The following is a 20,678-nucleotide window of genomic DNA, read 5'->3' as shown; positions in this document are numbered from 1 at the left end:
AATGACTTAATGACATTTATTATACAGACATAAAAATAAAACAGCAGCCCCATTAGACAAATACACCACCACTTCATAAAGATTGAATGTTTACATGAAAAAGTCTTTGTCCGATGCAATTCCCTATTTTGACCTGTATGAATATTTCAGTGTTTTTCCAGTTGAACATTTGACCTGCCCTGTGTTTGTGATGTGTGCCACCGGTGGGGCAGGATATATTCACCTTTTCGTGAAAACATTTTAAAATCACTATTTGATAGTGATTAAAAAAGACAGGCTTATGATGTAGTCAAAATCGTAAATCGACTCCGCTTTTAGATGATTTCTGATGATAATGGAAATATTTTTTGTCGCTTCTTATTTGAAATAACTTAAACCCAATTCCCAGCCCAAACAACCTTGAGGACCATTTGGTGATGACATCCATCCAAGATTTTCTCCATGTGAGTTAAAAAGTCCCATACTGGATTCATCTCTTTAAAATCCAATCAATCGTTGTAACAATGGTGTCTTGCTCAGAAGTCCTTCTTCCCTCCGAGGCCATGTGTGAAGTCCCAGTGGGCCCGCCACTCGTCTGCCCCAAGCAGCGCCCTCTGTGTGTCCCAGCCCTGTAGCTCCACCTGGTGGAGGAGTGCAGGAGCCATGGCCGCCACCTTGTAGGAGACCTGCAGGATCTTGTGTATGTTGTCTGGGGAGAAGAGTGAGTGAGTGAGTATGGTTTTATGCCGCTTTTAGCAATATTCCAGCAATATCACAGCGGGGGACACCAGAAATGGGCTTCACACATTGTACCCATGTCAGGAACACTTTAACCACTAGGCTACCCGACCGCCCAGCTCATAAAGTATTCAGGACTCGTGTGGTCAGTATGACAGTTACACCATTGCAGCTCATAAAGTATTCAGGACTCTAGCGGGTATTATGACAGTTACATCATTGCAGCTCATAAAGTATTTAGGACACTAGTGGGTATTATGACAGTTACACCATTGCAGCTCATAAAGTATTCAGGACTCTAGCGGGTATTATGACAGATACACCATTGCAGCTCATAAAGTATTCAGGGCTCTAGTGGGTATTATGACAGTTACACCACTGCAGCTCATAAAGTATTCAGGACTCTAGTGGGTATTATGACAGTTACACCACTGCAGCTCATAAAGTATTCAGGACTCTAGTGGGTATTATGACAGTTACACCACTGCAGCTCACAAAGTATTCAGGACTCTAGTGGGTATTATGACAGTTACACCATTGCAGCTCATAAAGTATTCAGGACTCTAGTGGGTATTATGACAGTTACACCACTGCAGCTCATAAAGTATTCAGGACTCTAGTGGGTATTATGACAGTTACACCACTGCAGCTCATAAAGTATTCAGGGCTCTAGTGGGTATTATGACAGTTACACCATTGCAGCTCATAAAGTATTCAGGACTCTAGTGGTTATTATGACAGTTACACCACTGCAGCTCATAAAGTATTCAGGACTCTAGTGGGTATTATGACAGTTACACCACTGCAGCTCATAAAATATTCAGGACTCTAGTGGGTATTATGACAGTTACACCATTGCAGCTCATAAAGTATTCAGGGCTCTCGTGGGTATTATGACAGTTACACCATTGCAGCTCACAAAGTATTCAGGACTCTAGTGGGTATTATGACAGTTACACCATTGCAGCTCATAAAATATTCAGGACTCTAGTGGGTATTATGACAGTTACACCACTGCAGCTCATAAAGTATTCAGGACTCTAGTGGGTATTATGACAGTTACACCACTGCAGCTCATAAAGTATTCAGGACTCTAGTGGGTATTATGACAGCTACACCATTGCAGCTCACAAAGTATTCAGGACTCTAGTGGGTATTATGACAGTTACACCATTGCAGCTCATAAAGTATTCAGGACTCTAGTGGGTATTATGACAGTTACACCATTGCAGCTCATAAAGTATTCAGGACTCTAGTGGGTATTATGACAGTTACACCATTGCAGCTCATAAAGTATTCAGGACTCTAGTGGGTATTATGACAGTTAAACCACTGCAGCTCACACAGTTTTCAGGTCTGTAGAAGGCAAAGCAATGGTTGAAAGAGTGGTGTGTGTGTGTGTTTGTTGTTTAACGCCGCACTCACCAGTATTCCAGCTATATGACGGTGGTCTGTAAATAATCGAGTCTGGACCACACAATCCAGTGATTTACATCATGAGCATCGATCCACATGTGATAGTTTAGAACTATCTAGGATATACAACTATGCTTCCCCTACATCTTGGCAGACCCGTGAAGATCCGGGGTAGAATAGGTCTTCAGCAACCCATACTTTGCAAGTAGGTGACTATGCTTGTCGTAAGAGGCGACTAACGTCGGGTGGTCAGGCTCACTGACTTGGTTCATACATGTCATCCATCCCAATTGCATGGATCGATGCTCATGACATCAATCACCGATTTGTCTGGTCCAGACTCGATTATTTAGACCCTCGCATATTGCTGGAATATTGCTGAGTGCGGCATTAAACAACAAACCCTCCAACTAACCAACCCTACATCTTGGCAAGTGTTACGCTCACCTTCCATCATGCCAGCAGCAATTTCCTGCATTTCTATACTGAGGTTCTGAAACAAAAATGAGTATGGACAACAGCCATTGAAAACTATTGTTATGGGTAAGTGTATGCAAATACCAACATTCCATTTATCAAGTATATATGAAGTTCATCATGGTCATATTCCAGTAACACCTCACATATGAGGCAAGCCTCAATATCTCAAACATCATAGGTGTGATTACATGTCTAGTAGCTTGTACATTCGTCACCACTCACCCCTTCGCAAGAAGACTCGTCCCCCTATCGATGAATCTTATGTGCGCAATTATGACAAACCAATCAGAATGTGCATATGATTTCAAATACTCCGTCAAAGAATCCCTTAGTAATAGTTTTTGATTTTACATATGTCTAAAAATATACTCAAGACACAGTTAAAAGTTTTTAATCATTCTGTATAATTCCGATGTGCTTTAAACTGCATCTGAAATATATATAATATATGGGGAAATAAATGTGAACCATTACGCAACCAGCTGACAATTGTTTTAGGTATGCCCGTTAGCGCTAAGACGGAACCCAGTCGCAAAAATGGCCATGAGAGGGGCATTAGTCGCTGTTCGGCTTGTCCCGTAATAACACGAGTTAGTCACGAATGGTAGCTTGTAGAAACCCTATTCAACATAATAGTTTAAAATAATCTTTCGCCAATCTCATTAAAATCAGACCTTAGTTCTCGCTACCGCTAAACAAAGATCTGAAGACATCCCATTAGGGGTCATGTCAGAACGACCTTTCATCCGACCAATCAGTGTGTTGCTTACCCGATTATGAAAGTGACAGTCAGAATGTGATTTCTAATCATGCAATCTCGAAAACTTTAACATGGGGTATTCCGAACGATAGTTATGGGTTTAATGACTGAATCCTTACAATCTAAACCATCTATTAGCCATTCCAAAATGGGTTTTTTGTTCAGGTTTCAAATTTGTAATCGAGAATATGTCAAAATATGTCTCGAAGCGTAGTCGCCAATTTGAAATTTGTGCCATAAAGCACGAGAAAGCTGCCTTCTGATTGGTCATTCCATTGGTCGGTCAAAGTTCGCGCAAGGTCGGTCTGACGTGACCCATAATGGGATGTCCTCAGATCTTTGTTTAGCGGTAGCGAGAACTAAGATCTGATTTTAATGAGATTGATCTTTTGCTTACATCATATTGACAAAGTGAAGTGAGAAGCTACTGCACCTGTCTGTCATGGAGGTTATTAGCGACATACTCCAGCACCTCAGCCTGTACCAAACTCTGGATCTGGTCTGTGACAGTGCTGTCATCATGGAGGACGATGTACACACAATCTGGAACACATGACAAGCCTGATAGTGCAGCTGTTGCATGAAACATTCTGCACTTTGTGATAAAAGCATGAAATTTGGCACAGTTATAGGTAATGACATTCCAAATATTTTCAGATATGAGGCCACCTAAAAAAATCCAAAATGGCCACCAAATCCAATATGGCCACCAAGGAAGAATGAAATTCTAGTATATCGCATGTGAACATGACCCACAACCGAAATATATTATCAAAAATGAACATGTTGGAATGTACTTAGCCAACACTACATCTGTTAAGTTAATAAGTTTATCATAATAGACTATTTATGTTGATTTAGGTAATTATTATGTCTGGTTCTGAACACAGCCAGGACGGTCACCTTGCTACATACACAAAGTTTCATCTTAACAAAAACGTTATGGTTTTGGACGACAGTTGATATGGTGCTTAAGTGTTTTCCAGCCACTCAGCAATTTTCCAACTAGTCAAACACCGTTGTGTCGAACTTTGATGTGTCAAACTTACAGTTGTCTCAAAATTAAGAGCTTGGTCTTTCTTCTTTATAATATTTCCTTCAGATATAATTCTGATTTCGTTAAATCTCACGTTAAGTCTTATATGAGCTTGTGATGCAGAAATGTAAAATATGAGCTGTTTTGTTTTATTATGTCTATGTATTTGTACTTTTAATAATACATAAGTGGACACATATTTTGTATGTTAACTGATTTAATTAACTACTGTCACTGTTGCCAATAATGATCAATAATAAAAGTAACTTTGGACATTTATTTCATTTTCTCGTTGTTTGTTTCTCGCATATGTTACATGCTTTTCATTCTTTATCCAAATCGGTAAAAGTATGCCAATTTGTTTTCCAATTTTGTCAAACCTCAGATAACACGAAGTATTAACGTAGGTCCCTTTAACTTCAACTCAACAGTGTTTGACTCAAAGTGACGGTGGCTTGTTAATAATCGTGTCTTGACCAGATAATTCAGTGATAGAATCACGCTAAGTATTTAGATGTGTCCAAAAATGTGGATAAGTAAAAGTTTTCTCTGGTCCCTTTGAGTTTGACACAACTGTTCAACTATATATAAACAGAAACTAGAAGATGAGTTATTTGGTTTTACGCCGCTATTTGTAATATTCCAGGAATATCACGCCAGGGGACACCAGAAATAGGCTTCACACTCTGTACCCATCGGGAATCGAACCTGGGTCCTTGACGTGATGAGCAAATGCTTTACCATGACGCTACCCCACTGCCCATCCACGAGATAAAAATTATTAACATTGTATGAGAGAGAATTTATGGATGTCAACTTCTTTCTTATGACAAACACAACGTTTTGCTTACTCCTTCATCAGGCGTTCATACAAAATTAACATGGAGATAATGCAGTGAAAATAAATTCCCCTATCAACTGTGATTAAAGGGCGAGCGAGTGAGTGAGTGAGTGAGTGAGTGAGAGTGAGAGTGAGTGAGTGAGTGAGTGAGTGAGTGAGTGAGTGAGTGAGTGAGTGAGTGAGTGAGTGAGTGAGTGAGTGAGTTGGGTTTAACGCCGCTTTTGACAGTATTTCAGTTATATCACAGCGTGTCAGCTTAATGTGGGAGGAAAGTCCAAAGTGATGCAGGTCTGAGATGTTTACCACTTCGGTGAAACCCACGAGCATGGGTATGGTGCTGACAAACCTAGAAACATAATCGGGGCGAACCGGAATTCGAACCCACAATCATAGGTTTCTGGTGTGCCCAAGGGACACAGCTCTGCGCTGCAAATCATAGCGCCTTAGACGACAGGGCCACCCGTGCCCCCAGTAAATTAAAGTGAAAAATATTATTGCGAGTTTTTTTGCGAACATAAATTATCCGAGATACAATTAGTAAATTTCCAAGAGAGAGAAATTAATACTATTCGTAGAAAGTATTAACATGTCCAAGTGAAAGAGATGAAATCACATGCTCCGTATTCAGGCTTGCAAAACAAACCTATTTGGGGGCGTGGCCTAAAGCTACCAGCGCAGCAGAGACAACTGTTTTCACTGGCTGTCACATTTGCTGCATTTATCTATCCAGTGATTATTTAGCCATTATACATTTAGTGTTTCTGCTGTATCTGTTAAACAAATAACAACATTGCATACATTGTTGAATGTGTGAAACAACCCTTCATCTTGACACTATGAATAGTTAACATAACAATTAAAGATCAGTAATTAGAGGTTTAATACACACATCCTGTTTGGGTAATAAAACAACAGCTGCCTTCGGCCCTATTCCACACAATAAATGCCTGTCAGGGATTATTCCCCTGAGTAAACAACTGAAGACATCTTCAATGTTGTTAAGGTGACATAATTTGTGGATATGGTAATCCAATGGATGAGCTGACAGAAAAGAGAAACCTGAGGCAGAAGCCCAATTGTCATTAGCTTTGAAATTGCACAGGGGGTCAAACACTGGGAACTGTCTTTACCTCGAGGAAGGAGATTCCCCGCAGTGGCGGAATTTTTCATTTGGGTCGTTTTTTTATGCTGTTTTATGCTATTTCCGTTTTTCAAATTTGGTCAAGCATTTCTGATTAAGTATGCCCTAAAGTATAAAAATTTGCAAAGTTGCTATGTTGACATTGAAGTAATGATGTTTATGGTACTCACTTTTATATGTGTTGAGCGCTAACATATAGCGTCCATGTCTGTATATACTTTCTAACACATCCAGATCATGCATTCTGAAACCAACAACAATGAATATAACCTGGGTACTTCACTGGTGAGTACCTGGGTCCTGGAATAGGAATGTACTCAGTCATACCACAGCGGCCTGTAGTCAGCAATATTACAGTTATACCACAGCGGCCTGTAGTCAGCAATATTACAGTTATACCACAGGGGCCTGTAGTCAGCAGTATTACAGTTATACCACAGCGGCCTGTAGTCAGCAATATTACAGTTATACCACAGGGGCCTGTAGTCAGCAGTATTACAGTTATACCACGGGGGCCTGTAGTCAACAATATTACAGTTATACCACAGGGGCCTGTAGTCAGCAGTATTACAGTTATACCACAGCGGCCTGTAGTCAGCAATATTACAGTTATACCACAGGGGCCTGTAGTCAGCAGTATTACAGTTATACCACGGGGGCCTGTAGTCAACAATATTACAGTTATACCACGGGGGGCCTGTAGTCAACAATATTACAGTTACCGTATTTGACGTAATAAGCGCCCAGGGTGCTCTCAAAATTAGAAATAGGGGGCTCTTATTAGAAAATTATTATGGTGAAAAAGACAGAGTTGAAAGATAAATTTCGTGGTTTATGCTGACAGCCTGAAATGTTTATATACGAGGGATACATTTTTCCAGAATTTAAATACCCATAATTAAGGGTGCATATAACACACGAGTACGTATTATACGCGAATAAATGTGTTGTGTACATTGATCAATCGGAAGGGGTGCTAATTGGTATTGTTCACTAGCCAACATATTCGCAAATATTGCCGTGGGCGCTTATTAGAGCAGGGCGCTTATTACGTCGAATACGGTATACCACAGGGCCCTGTATTCAGCAATATGAGCCTTTATAAGAATATATAAGAGTAGTAGCCTTTAGCAGTTTGGGCTAAATCATCAGGCCCTTAAGGCAACCAAACTATTACACTATCTTGGCGTTCTTAATAAGATACTTACTTTTTACAAACATCACTTAAAGATGACCCCAGTCTTATAGCAATCTTTCTTTTTATTGCTAAAAACAAGAAAGACAGATGATGAAATAAACTATTTTAGTATGCATTTAGTGATAAAATACTGTATTTATCTAAAAAACATGAAATGGACGAGTCTTTCAGCGCTTGTACAAGTCCAGACTTCTGCCAGTGTTGTAGGGCTAGCTCAGACATTATACCGACCCAAGGCAACCAGTCCTTGTTATATCTCCTAAATGCCAAGTACCAGGCAGGGTAACAACAATTACCACCAATAACGTCTTTTTGTATGATTAGGACAAGGAATCAAACTACCGACCTTTGGCTCACCAAGCATAGGCTCTATCAACTAAACCATGGAGGTAGTTTTGAAATATTTACTATGGCAACATGTTAGGTCCATCTTGTCACTGCCAGCTGTCTCTCAGTACCTCCTTGTGTTTTGCATCTGTACAAGCTAACCAGCTGACTTGTATAGGTTTTACGAAATGGTTACTAGCCAATCAGATTGCAGGCTGTTATGACAAGTTATGACACTACGCCTATGACTCTTGTTTCCACATGGACTTTGGCTTGATGTCCGCCACTCACCAAATATGACAGGTTCCTGTTTGTTTACTCTCCGGATGGATGGAATCTCAGCTGACTTGAAATATGACTGTAGTAGAATATGGAGACGGGCTTGATTTAACGTTTCCATGACAACTGATGTAACAGCTGAGTAGTTGGCATACAGATGAATGGCAGTAAATACCAGATATAACATCCATATCACGCTGAAACACAGAATGTAACATCCATATCATGCTGAAACACAGTATATAACATCCATATCACGCTGAAACACAGTATGTAACATCCATATCATGCTGAAACACAGTATGTAACATCTATATCATGCTGAAACATAGTATGTAACATCCATATCATGCTGAAACACAGTATGTAACATCTATATCATGCTGAAACACAGTATGTAACATCCATATCATGCTGAAACACAGTGTATGACATCCATTTCACGCTGAAACACAGTATAAAACATCCATACCATGCAGAAACACAGTATATAACATCCATATCATGCTGAAACACAGTATATAACATCCATATCACGCTGAAACACAGTTATAACATCCATATCACATTGCAACACATAACATCCATATCACGCTGAAACACAATATATAACATCCATATCACGCTGAAACACAGTATGTAACATCCATATCATGCTGAAACACAGTATGTAACATCTATATCATGCTGAAACATAGTATGTAACATCCATATCATGCTGAAACACAGTATGTAACATCCATATCATGCTGAAACACAGTATGTAAAATCTATATCACGCTGAAACACAGTGTATGACATCCATTTCACGCTGAAACACAGTATAAAACATCCATACCATGCAGAAACACAGTATATAACATCCATATCATGCTGAAACACAGTATATAACATCCATATCACGCTGAAACACAGTTATAACATCCATATCACATTGCAACACATAACATCCATATCACGCTGAAACACAATATATAACATCCATATCAAGCTAAAACACAGTATATAGCATCCATATCACACTGCAACAGTTATAACATCCATATCACGCAAAAACACAGTATACAATCTCATTAAAATCAGATCCTAGTTCTCGCTATCGCTAAACAAAGATCTGAGGACATGCCGTTACTGGTCACGTCAGAACGACCTTTTATCCAACCAATCAGCGCGTCGCTTACCAGATCATGAAAGTGACAGTCGGAATGTGTTTTCTAATCATGCAACCTCGAAAACGTCAACACGGGGTATTCCAAAAGACAGTTACGACCCGTACAACTGATTAGTCAAAATTATCGTCTATCTCGCTTCAGTGGGATAAAAATTTGAACGGAGGAGGCGTTGAACAGTATGTGGGGAGCATTGCTATACAATCTCAACCATATATTAGACATTCCGGAATGTTCGTTCATTCAGTTTTCAAAATATTAATAGAGAACTGTGTCAATATATTTTTAAAGCGTAATCTGAAATGGAAGTTGCCAGTTGCAACAAGTGCCGTAAAGCTCGAGAAAGCTGCTTTCTAACTGGCTGATGGCGATATCTTGTTGGTCATTTCAGAGGTCGGTCAAGGTTCGCAAAAGGCCGTTCTGATGTGACCCATAATGGGATGTCCTCAGATCTTTGTTTAGCGGCAGCGAGAATTCAGATCTGATTTTAATGAGATTGACACAGTGTATAGCTTCCATATCACACTACAACACAGTATATAACATCCATCTCACACTGCAACACAGTTATAACATCCATATCACATTGCAACACATAATATAACATCCATATTACACTGCAACACCATATAAAACATCCATATAATGTTGCAATACAGAATATAACGTCATATTTCACCAAAAAAACATATATTAAACACCATGTCACACTCCAACAAGATATGATTCCTCTACATAACAATGGAGCCCAGAAAGTAAAGAGAGAATACATGATATTAATAATAAGCTGTTTTTTTTCATTTACAAACACACAACACAAGAATTTACCAAGACAAATACTTACAACTGATGACCAGTTACCATGGGAACCAGCACAAGATTACATATAAGGGCTGCCAGATTTACAAGTGTTTCCTGCAAAAATACAAAAAGACTATCTCATAACCAACAGTTACACTGTGAGAAACAGCTTACTGTAACTGTCACACTTTGATATAAACACTGAAAACACACACACACTATTCTCCTTATCAACCAGTACCACCATCATCTCACATCACAAGGTGTAGGGTGTAGAAACCTTGCCTGGACCATCCTACCAACAGCCTCTCCTATTGTTGCTCGAACCATTTCTGTTCAAACTCAAATTTGGTTTCCATGACAACCATATCTGAAATCCTATTTTTCACAAGTGCTTCCCAATGAATGCAGATGAAACGTTGTAGCAGGCTTGTTGTCAGTGGGGTCTAAAATATGCCATACAATTTTGCAACTACTCAGACAATTATTACCCATTACAGCATTTTCACTTTGGAAATATGCTCTAAACATGTAGTAAAGGTATAACGGTTGAGTCAAGTTAAAAATTTATGATTTTGCAGTAAACAAAATATGTTATGCCTCACTTCCAACTAGATATATGCCAAATTTCAAAATATATGGCAATTAATGGGTTTTTTTCATTTGGCTGCCACAGTGGTCATGTTCAAAATCAGATTGGAACATCGTGAGCAGTGTTTAAGAGACACCACAGCTAGGATCATTCACCCAGGATTTCAGCTGCACAGACCTAGAGTTGCTGTTTCAGGGGAGATGGACAAGCGGTGAAGTAAGATTTTTGAGCATGACTCAGCCATTTCTTCATTTATCATTATGAAATTTGACATGAAGCAAGCATGTGGTATGCAGAATAACATGTTGGTTGGTTGGTTGGTTTGTTGTTTAACGCCGCACTCAGCAATATTCCAGCTATATGACGGCGGTCTGTAAATAATCGAGTCTGGACCAGACAATCCAGTGATTAATATCATGAGCATCAATCCATGCAATTGGGATCAATGACATGCATCAACCAAGTCAGTGAGCCTGACCACCCGTTAGTCGCCTTTTACGACAAGCATTGGTTGCTGAAGACCTATTCTACCCCGGATCTTCACGGGTCCAGAATAACATGTAAGACATTTTAGGGTACATTGTGAGTTTTGATCAAGTTGTGACCTTTGTTTTCAATATGGCCACATCTGTGCATAGCCATGTTTCAAATCGAATCAGTATTCTGCGAGGACAGCATAACTGGCTCCACAAGCCATGTAGTTTCATCATCATAGATGTGGAAAATGCAAAAGTGAACAACAACCGGATGACAGATTTTATGCCTCAACATGAGCTCACTTGACCTCCCTTGTTACGTCAGTTCCCAACAAAAATAAAAAGACGTCCCTTCTGCCTGAGGAACACTTTATTATCTATGCAATCTTAGCCATGACAGTAATATACTGCTCCACTTTAGATAGGGATATTTCTATCTTTCGATGAAACTGATATTTATACTACATCAAGTGTATACATATTTAAATAAAAGGACATAACTGACAGTGACGTCGCGATTCACTGGTACATCAGTGCATCGTCTGCAAACTTTGCGTGTTACAATACCTGATACACTTAATTGGGGATTGACTCACATTTAACCTCATATCAATTGTACATGTTGATCTCGCATCGATATCGATAAGCAAGTACAAACTATTTTTTTAATTCCTCATAACTTTCTTGGTCGTCTTTCGGATATGAAACCAGCTCAACAACAAGAATAACCAGCTTTTCATTATACAGCATGTAAACTTTAGTTCTTATTATTTTCTCCCACTTGATGATGACTTGACTCAGGCGTCATGTTGATGGGTATTTAACTTTATAAGTGAGTCTATGGACTCTATTCCCAGTCTATTGACTGGGTTTTCTTCTTTTATCAAATACGCCGAAGACCAGGGTTCAATTCCTGACATGGGTACAATGTGTGAAGCCCATTTCTGGTGTCCCCCGCCGTGATATTGCTGGAATATTGCTAGGAGCGGCATAAAACCATACTCCACTCACTCACTCTTTTATCATATCATGGCTCCTGATATGTATCGTACACTGTGACACCTGTACCGTGACATGCCTAATATCCCTATCAGCATCAGCAGCAGTTCCTCATCTGTTTCACGTCCTTGAAGCAAGAGCTTATTGTGTATGTTCTGGTCCATATCAATGACTACACAAATATCAAAACAGAACAATTCATTTCAAAAGATCTATTCATACAAAATATTTCAAATCTGACACCATTTGATCAACAAGGTAACATTACCTGGCTGCCATCTTTAGCTGACACGTCGGCCATGTTGTTTCTGCGAGCCTGATGCTGCGTGAGAGCGGCTCTAGTGGCGCCCCCTGCCACACCAACCACCGACTGCAAGCAAAGCCACCCTGGTGTTAGACACAGGCGTAATTACACAATAACGTGTTTCATTCATCTTCAAGTGACAGAATCTCGACATCTGCTACCTTCCACTGACCTTGCACACGCCTGCTACACACACAATGGGTGTGAAGTACTGCCGGGGGAAGTTCGGCGCCAGTATTTCCAGGAATATTGCGAAGTCATTCAGGATATCCGCAAACAACCTGTCAACACAGTAGACATGGTATCACATGGTGTATCCCTCATCTACAGCCTTCATAAAAGTCCTTAGGGAGAATCCATTTCATTTCCATCGGGGATGGGCGGATTTTTATATGAACAGTTTCTTGGCAGTGGTGAAAAAAATTGATATACCCCCCCCAAAAAACGTCAAAATTTGTGTGTTATTAGTTAAAATAAATCAATTGTTTGATGGATAAATAGTTTGGAAGAATGGATTGTTCTAAAAAAAAATCCCCTCACCCCCAATAAACATTATCAAAGCATAAAAGTCAAATGAATGCTCCCTAAAAGTAATACAGGTTTACTGCCAGAACGATTGACCAATATACATCTGTTGCGCAAGAAAATGGGCATCTTTGAGTGTTGACTTTGAACCATAATTTGAAAATTTTGAATATATTTCAATGTAATTCAAATAGATCCATTGTGACACAATGTGTGAGTCTCTGTATAAATATAAATCTGATTTGTATCTATACACCTGTTAATGTGAATAAGAAGATTTGAAAAAATAGAATATACATGGTATATGGTATAGTACGATTTATATCACAACTTTTGTATGAGTGCACACTCTTTATAGTTACACAGTGTAACTAAAGGAGAAAAGTAGTGACTGTGAGTGGGTCCCCCATTTTGAATAGTATTTCAGATATGTCAGCATGTGAGTGAGTGAGTGAGTGAGTGAGTGAGTATGGTTTTACGCCGCTTTTAGCAATATTCCAGCAATATCACGGCTGGGGACACCAGAAATGGGCTTCACACATTGTACCCATGTCAGGAATCGAACCCGGGTCTTCGGCGTGACAAGCGAACTCTTTAACCACTAGGCTACCCGACTGACCAGAATAACCTAAAGTGAAGTAAGTCTGACATTTACCACTTTGGTGAAACCCATGAGGTCATGTATGGTGATGAAAAACCATAAATAAAAATGAACTCAAATCTGGGATTCAAACCCAGGATCCTGGCATGCCTAAGGGACGTGATTTCAAGCTGAAGTAACAATTGGGCCACCCATTCCTCCACCTACAGAAGTAAAGTGTAATACAACTATGATTTCACTATCACATCAGCACTTAACATCTAATACAGGCTCCAACAAATTGATTATTTACATTTCGGAGATTTTTACCAAATGTGGAGAATGTCAACAGTTATTCCAACATGTTCTAAGATTATTCGGTATTTTCAATTTCTCATGGAATATCAACAAGTGGACATTGCTGTCTTCATGGTTTTTACTTATTGTTATGGCTATCCACATTTTTTGCAAGACAATGTTAGGCAAGGTAGTAACTAAATTGAACAACCTTTTCACGAAGAAAAGTATCATGAGATACCCAAACAAAAAAACAAATCATTAAGTCTTAGATCATACCTCCATCTTTTTGCATCACAGTCAAGATTTGTGCTGGAAACAAACAATAACATGAAATAGACACATGACCCAAATCCGAGCTTACATGTTGCATTTCATAAAGTTATAAAGACATTTATAAAGAGATTGTCTGACAGGTGAGCATGAGTATGGTTTTATACCACTTTTAGCAATATTCCAGCAATCAGGTATGTGAGCAGGTTTTCACGAAAAAAGAGGAAAAGTCTAGGGGGGTCTGGGATGCCCCCCCCAAAATGTTTTCAAACATTTGATTGCATTTTAAGCAATTTCGTGCAGTTTGGACAATATTCACACCCTGAAATATAAAAAGTCAATGGCAAAAATCAAAAAGTTAAATAAACAAAGATGGCGGATGCAGTAAAATTTTGAAGTTACATCAGTACTTTTAAAAAGCTTCCGCACACCCGGCTACCCGCCAGGTCTGGTAGCAATACTGCCATAAACTTCATCCCCCATCCCCCAGACACAAGGACAAATGTCACAAGCGTGCAATGTCTGACCCTTTCCCCATGTTGAAGCACATTGAAAAAAACTAACCTTGTACTCACTTACCTTTTGTTGAAAAAAACAAAACTCCATTGCAAACACAAGACATTAGTACAACATATATCCCTGTGTTATGGGTTTTCGGATGTTTTCTCGCTAATCACATGAACAACTGTAAATTCACTTATAGGCTAAAAGACAACTTTATCTTAAAAACAAGCCATCATCTGAGTATTTACAATTTGTGTGTGACGCCACACCCCACATTATAGTGCAAGTATTCGTGATAGAAAACGTATGATTTCCAAAAACCTATGATGCTGAAAGTTCTGATCGAAAACAGGACAATCCGCGACGGTTGTACGGTTTTCAATAACATTTTTCAGTGTTGTTTTTTTATCTTCGATTATATTTTAACGTGAAAGATGATTTTTTCCGAGGACTACTGATTTTAAAAAACTCAATTTTCCACATTTCCGCGGATATTTCTACCTCCAGGATTGACCCCTTGACTACACCAAGATTGACCTCTTGGCTACCCCAAGATTGACCCCTTGGCTATCCCAGGATTGACCACTTGGCTACCTCCAGGATTGACTCCTTGGCTACCCCAAGATTGACCCCTTGGCTACCCCAGGATTGACCACTTGGCTACCTCCAGGATTGACCACTTGGCTTTCCCCAGGATTGACCCCTTGGCTACCCCAAGATTGACCACTTATCAACCTCCAGGATTGACCACTTGGCTTTCCCCAGGATTGGCTCCTTGGCTACCCAAAGATTGATCCCCTGGCTACCTCCAGGATTGACCACTTGGCTACTCCAAGATTGGCCCCTTGGCTATCCCAGGATTGACCCCCTGGCTACCCCCAGGATTGACCACTTGGCTACCCCAAGATTGGCCCCTTGGCTACCCCAGGATTGACCCCCTGGCTACCTCCAGGATTGACCACTTGGCTACCCCAAGATTGGCCCCTTGGCTACCCCAGGATTGACCACTTGGCTACCCCAAGATTGATCCCCTGGCTACCTCCAGGATTGGCCCCTTGGCTACGCCAGGATTGACCCCCTGGCTACCTCCAGGATTGACCACTTGGCTACCCCAGGATTGACCCCCTGGCTACCTCCAGGATTGACCACTTGGCTACGCCAGGATTGATCCCCTGGCTACCTCCAGGATTGACCACTTGGCTACCCCAGGATTGACCCCCTGGCTACCTCCAGGATTGACCACTTGGCTACCCCCAGGATTGACCGCCTGGCTACCTCCAGGATTGACCACTTGGCTACGCCAGGATGATAACAGAAGAATAAAGCAGCCTCACCCCTGTATCCAGGCGAACACGATGCGTCCCAGCATCCCGGTCCCATCTGCAGTAACAACAGTACCATTCACAAGGTTATAACAACAAAAGCCTTTGGTTCGGAACACCTACCCAACCCTGCTTAAGAGCTGACACTGAAATTATTTAATTGACAGCTTTAACATTATTGCCCCCACCCACCCCCCCCACCCCCCCAAAAAAAGGACCAGAAAGTCCTTCCCAACCTAACCAACTTGATATAACTGGGTTATGTTTATTAAAATAAATATTCTTCATGATGGCCAAAATAACTACTGTAAATCGTGAAATTAATGCGACTCCAAAAGAATGCGACCACTGACCCCTAGCCAAAAATGCGACTGAATATGAATGCGACACCCCCCCCCCTTTCAAGAATCAGTGGATCTATATGTAAAGAAAATGTCTTCTGTCAGGTATACAGGAGAATCCTCACCTTAATCCAATCACACACCAAATAGCACCACTAATTAGCGCTGAGTAGACTTCTTCCACTAAAACAATACATAGTGTTTTCCTAAGAACAACATATACTTTTTGTGTATATTCTGTACTCACATAAGTGAGTAGAACTCTTGTCTTAGCCCCAGCACTGACAATTCACAGGATGTAAGGAGTGCTTGAATGACATTGTTTATATACTTGTTACAAGTGCTGCTCAATAAACAGTGATATGGAATACATAGTTGTTTGTTTTTAGCGTATGTCTAAGTTGGTTTTTTTGCTAACCAAAATGTCTTATTGTTGATATAAATGCGATGTTTATTAATGCGAGCAAAGACCACTCGCATTTTTCGCATTTAATACACGCTCGCATTAATTTCACGATTTACAGTATTTACTTCATATTTTAACCTTACGTCTTCTGGCCAGTTGATTCTGACATACATAACATCTGCTCATAACATAAATAACAACTGCAAAACATCAATAGCAAATATAACAAAAGTGGGGACTATTCTTTTGATTAGGAGTAATTGCGATTGTGTAATGAAGAGGATTTCCTTCAGGATATCCTTGCTACTTTGTGTGATACTGAATGTCACTTGTTGTTTCTTCAATACCTTTCAGCAGCCAGGTCATTGTAGCAGCAAGCACCGTCGCAGTTTGGTCTCCTACACCAACTCCCTTCAACATCGCCTGTGCAGCCATGGTACCCGTGATACTGCTTGCGAAAGCCTGGACAGAAACAAGTCATGGAGTCATAATTTACACATACACCACTTAGATGTGTTTTCCGTTACTTCATTACAAAAATGCAGGGGACTTTGAGAAATGTGCCTTTAAAATGTGCGAAACAGAAAACACTGAAAGACTATTTTAAGTAGATGAAGCAAGTTGTCAAGACAGTAGCACCCGCATTTACACGAGGAAACGTGTGTCGTTGATGTGATTAATTCAGTGAGTAATGTCTCTATTGTTATGTATAAATGGGAAAATTATTATTATTTTTGCAATGTCATTAATTATAAATTAATGAATGAATGAATAAACAACATAACAATATAAATATTTCGTTTTTAATGATTTTATTACAAGGTACACAGGGTTATTATCTATCGTGAAGACGTCCGATTTTCGATCACAAATCACTTAATTTCGTTAATCCGACATGCTCGTTAATCCGACACAATCATGTGTAACCAACGATGTCGGATTAACAAGACTTGACTGTATATTACAAGTTACATGTGTCGAAAGTGGGGTGTACAGCGATTTGCTAGCTGAAATGGATTGTACACCAAAAGATCAAAGACTACATAGAATGCCCTGTACTAATTAATATTTGAAAGTAACCAGTTACTTTAACATTGTTTAATTGGGAAGGTTACCAGTAACTTTAATGATATAAACATATTATTTCCATAAAGTGGAGGGATTGGCAGACAAGCAAATTTTGCTTATCTGAATGCCTCTCCCAAACATGATACATATACAAATAGCAATGTATTGAAAGTGACATGATAAATAGCATACATTGTATAATTGGCATTAAAGATAAGTATTGTTCTGTAAGTGTTTAATTACTGGGTTATCTTCCATAACTACAGTTACATTATTATTAACATTCAGCACAACATTGCAGTATCATATAGCAAAGCCAACATCTCAGACAAAATCTCTAAATCGGCAAGAAGATAGAATAAAACTGTGCACCGATTTCAAAATTATAAGATTTGTTACTGTCGTTAAATTTGAATTACCATTTAGAATTGAATTTATATCATAGCCTTTTACGAAATAATACATGTTTTGCCTTACTGTACTGTTTAACGGAACACGTAAGAAAGAAATGAAGTGCATCTTCCGTATGATAGTCACAACAACATCTCGGGCTGTCGGATATAAATCTGGCAAATTTGTTGGTGTTAAGATCACTGCAGCCAAGCCTGAGACGGGAGTGTAAAACCTGACAAAATCTTGATCCATAATTTGTATCAAAGTATATACCATTCCTATCATTGATTTTTATAAAACTTTTAATACTTCCCATGCTTCATAAGCTACTGGCATTGGTGAATTCAATAGGTAGTGAGTTCCAAATATTAACTGTATCTGGAATAAATGATTTCGCATAATTATTTGATTTAGACTGGTTTGCAGCTGTGAGCAGTTTCTCAAATTATAATCACTTGCATCCGACACTTTATTTTTAACTAAGGATGAGAGATAGTCCGGTACTAGATTGTTAACCATTTTATAATTTTTTTAACTAACCTTAATGAATCCCTGTGGAGATTCTGGGTGGCCCAATGGATCATGTTTGATTGTTGTTTAACGCCGCACTCAGCAATATTCCAGCTATATGAGTGAGTGAGTATTGTTTTACGCCGCTTTTAGCAATATTCCAGCAATATCACGGCGGGGGACACCAGAAATGGGCTTCACACATTGTACCCATGTTGGGTCCAGCTATATGACAGTGGTCTGTAAATAATCGAGTCTGGACAAGAGAATCCAGTGATAAATATCACGAGCATCGATTCGCACAATTGGGATCAATGACATGCATCAACCAAATCAGCTAGCCTGACCACCCGACCCCGTTAGTCAGCAGTACATTGGAGAAATCCTCATACCCCTCAACACCAGCCGCAAAGAACATCACACCTCTGTCAACAAACTCAACCTGAAATCCGCCATTTCCGAACACATACTGAAGAACCAAAACCATAACATCAACTGGGAAGCCACCAAAGTCCTGTCTACCAACAACAACAACTGGCGACAAAGAAAACTACAAAAAGCCACTGACATTAGGAGACACCAGCCAGGACCAGGGCACCTTTCTGCCTAGTGCTTGGGACTTATTGCTTTGATCTTTGTCAGTGTTAATTATCTAGCTAGCTTCCTTTTGCCCTCATTGCTATTTCCATTCTTTACCTATCAGTGTTACTTACCCGTTTTCCCATTGTCCATTACTAATCAATGATAATTTAAGGGCTAGCTTCCAGTTGTCCATATATAACCATCAGGGCTAATTACTGTAAACTGTTGGCTTCCATTGTCTTTTGCTTATCACCTATCAGAGGCAATTGTTTGTTGGCCTGCCTTGTTAGTTTCCACCTTTTGTTATCTTATTACTCATGTAATATGCCCTCTAACTCATAGCATTAATTCACTTGAAGAAGGAGTAAGCATATACTCCAAAACGTTGTGTTTCCTCACAATAAATAACTTGACATCCATAAATTCTCTTCCTAATGTGTATCACTTCTAAATGTCATTCAAAGACTTGTCTGAGTTTGTATAACAAAACAATAGAGAGAAGAACTGACCTGCACTGTGTCCCAGATTTGGTAGGTGACATAATCATCACTCACACTCTCAGGGTAGCCTTGAGGTAGAAACACGGACTGAAATCACAACAACATTGTCAGCATGGATGGTGCAGATTGTTACAGTCAGACTGATTCACATCCAGCTTCACTGGGCTTCAGTGCAGTTTAAGGGAAGCAGCTGGTTCACCTGTCATCTCTCTGACTCATGGTTCATGGTTATTGTCTCCAAAACTTACTATCTGACCCATTGATACTTTTACTATCACATCTATCATACGGTAGGTTCTACTAAAGTTTGTTGTTTAACAACGCACTCGGCAATATTCCAGCTATATGACGGCGGCCTGTAAATAATCGAGTCTGGAGCAGGCAATCCTGACATCATGATCTTTGACGAATCTTGGGTGAATGAATTTCGTATTTAGTATTTGGGACAATAGTTGTGTAATAGTCCTATGACATGAATACATAATTGTGTCGATTATAAAATGGCTGAACGTGTTTTATTGGTATTCAACAATCAAAATGCTGCGTGATTCTAAAGAGTTCATCTACCCACTCGAAAGAACTGTGACACAGAAGTGTATTTTGGTGATCTGTCAACAACAGACAGCTGACCGTCTGACTTCCTAAAATAGTCTTTTTTCAGAGGTGTTGATCCATAAATTTCCTGAAAAACAATCGTATTCTGCTTATCCTCGTTCATTTCGACAATCATACAACTCTAAATCCAAACTGCATCAATTTCCAAACATAAACAAAAACATTAACGTAAACACTGCCGCGTGTGCAAGGGCGCAGCCATATTGTTTACCAGCGCATGCGTACC

The 20,678-nt window shown here is 39.7% G+C and overlaps 1 protein-coding gene across 1 annotated transcript; it reads right to left on the bottom strand.

Annotated features, from left to right (window-relative positions):
• Positions 1-20,655, bottom strand: LOC124140213 (RUS family member 1-like). Its single transcript, XM_046507650.2, has 14 exons — positions 20,409-20,655; positions 19,847-19,924; positions 17,132-17,246; positions 16,050-16,095; positions 14,218-14,250; positions 12,709-12,817; positions 12,501-12,602; positions 10,209-10,279; positions 8,208-8,392; positions 7,600-7,657; positions 6,562-6,635; positions 3,807-3,916; positions 2,581-2,626; positions 1-688 (listed from the first exon to the last, which is right to left on the bottom strand). The coding sequence occupies exons 1-14, from the start codon at positions 20,565-20,567 to the stop codon at positions 516-518; spliced, it is 1,359 nt and encodes a 452-aa protein (XP_046363606.2). The 5' UTR covers positions 20,568-20,655; the 3' UTR covers positions 1-515.
• Between the last annotated feature and the right edge of the window lie 23 nt (positions 20,656-20,678).

Source organism: Haliotis rufescens, unplaced genomic scaffold, assembly GCF_023055435.1.
Source record: "Haliotis rufescens isolate VD_foot unplaced genomic scaffold, xgHalRufe1.0.p SCAF_15, whole genome shotgun sequence".
NCBI classification, from domain to species: Eukaryota; Metazoa; Mollusca; class Gastropoda; order Lepetellida; family Haliotidae; genus Haliotis; species Haliotis rufescens.
The sequence above is the reverse complement of the archived record's forward strand: the minus strand, read 5'-3'. Positions and strand labels throughout refer to the sequence as shown.

Coding starts and splice junctions, on each gene's coding strand:
- LOC124140213 (XM_046507650.2), bottom strand. CDS start 20,567: ATGATTGTCGAAATGAACGAGGATAAGCAGAATACGATTGTTTTTCAG. Junction 12,818..14,217: donor TGTGATGCAAAAAGATGGAG/GTATGATCTAAG, acceptor CTGTGTTGACAG/GTTGTTTGCGGATATCCTGA. Junction 2,627..3,806: donor ATAACCTCCATGACAGACAG/GTGCAGTAGCTT, acceptor TTTTTGTTTCAG/AACCTCAGTATAGAAATGCA.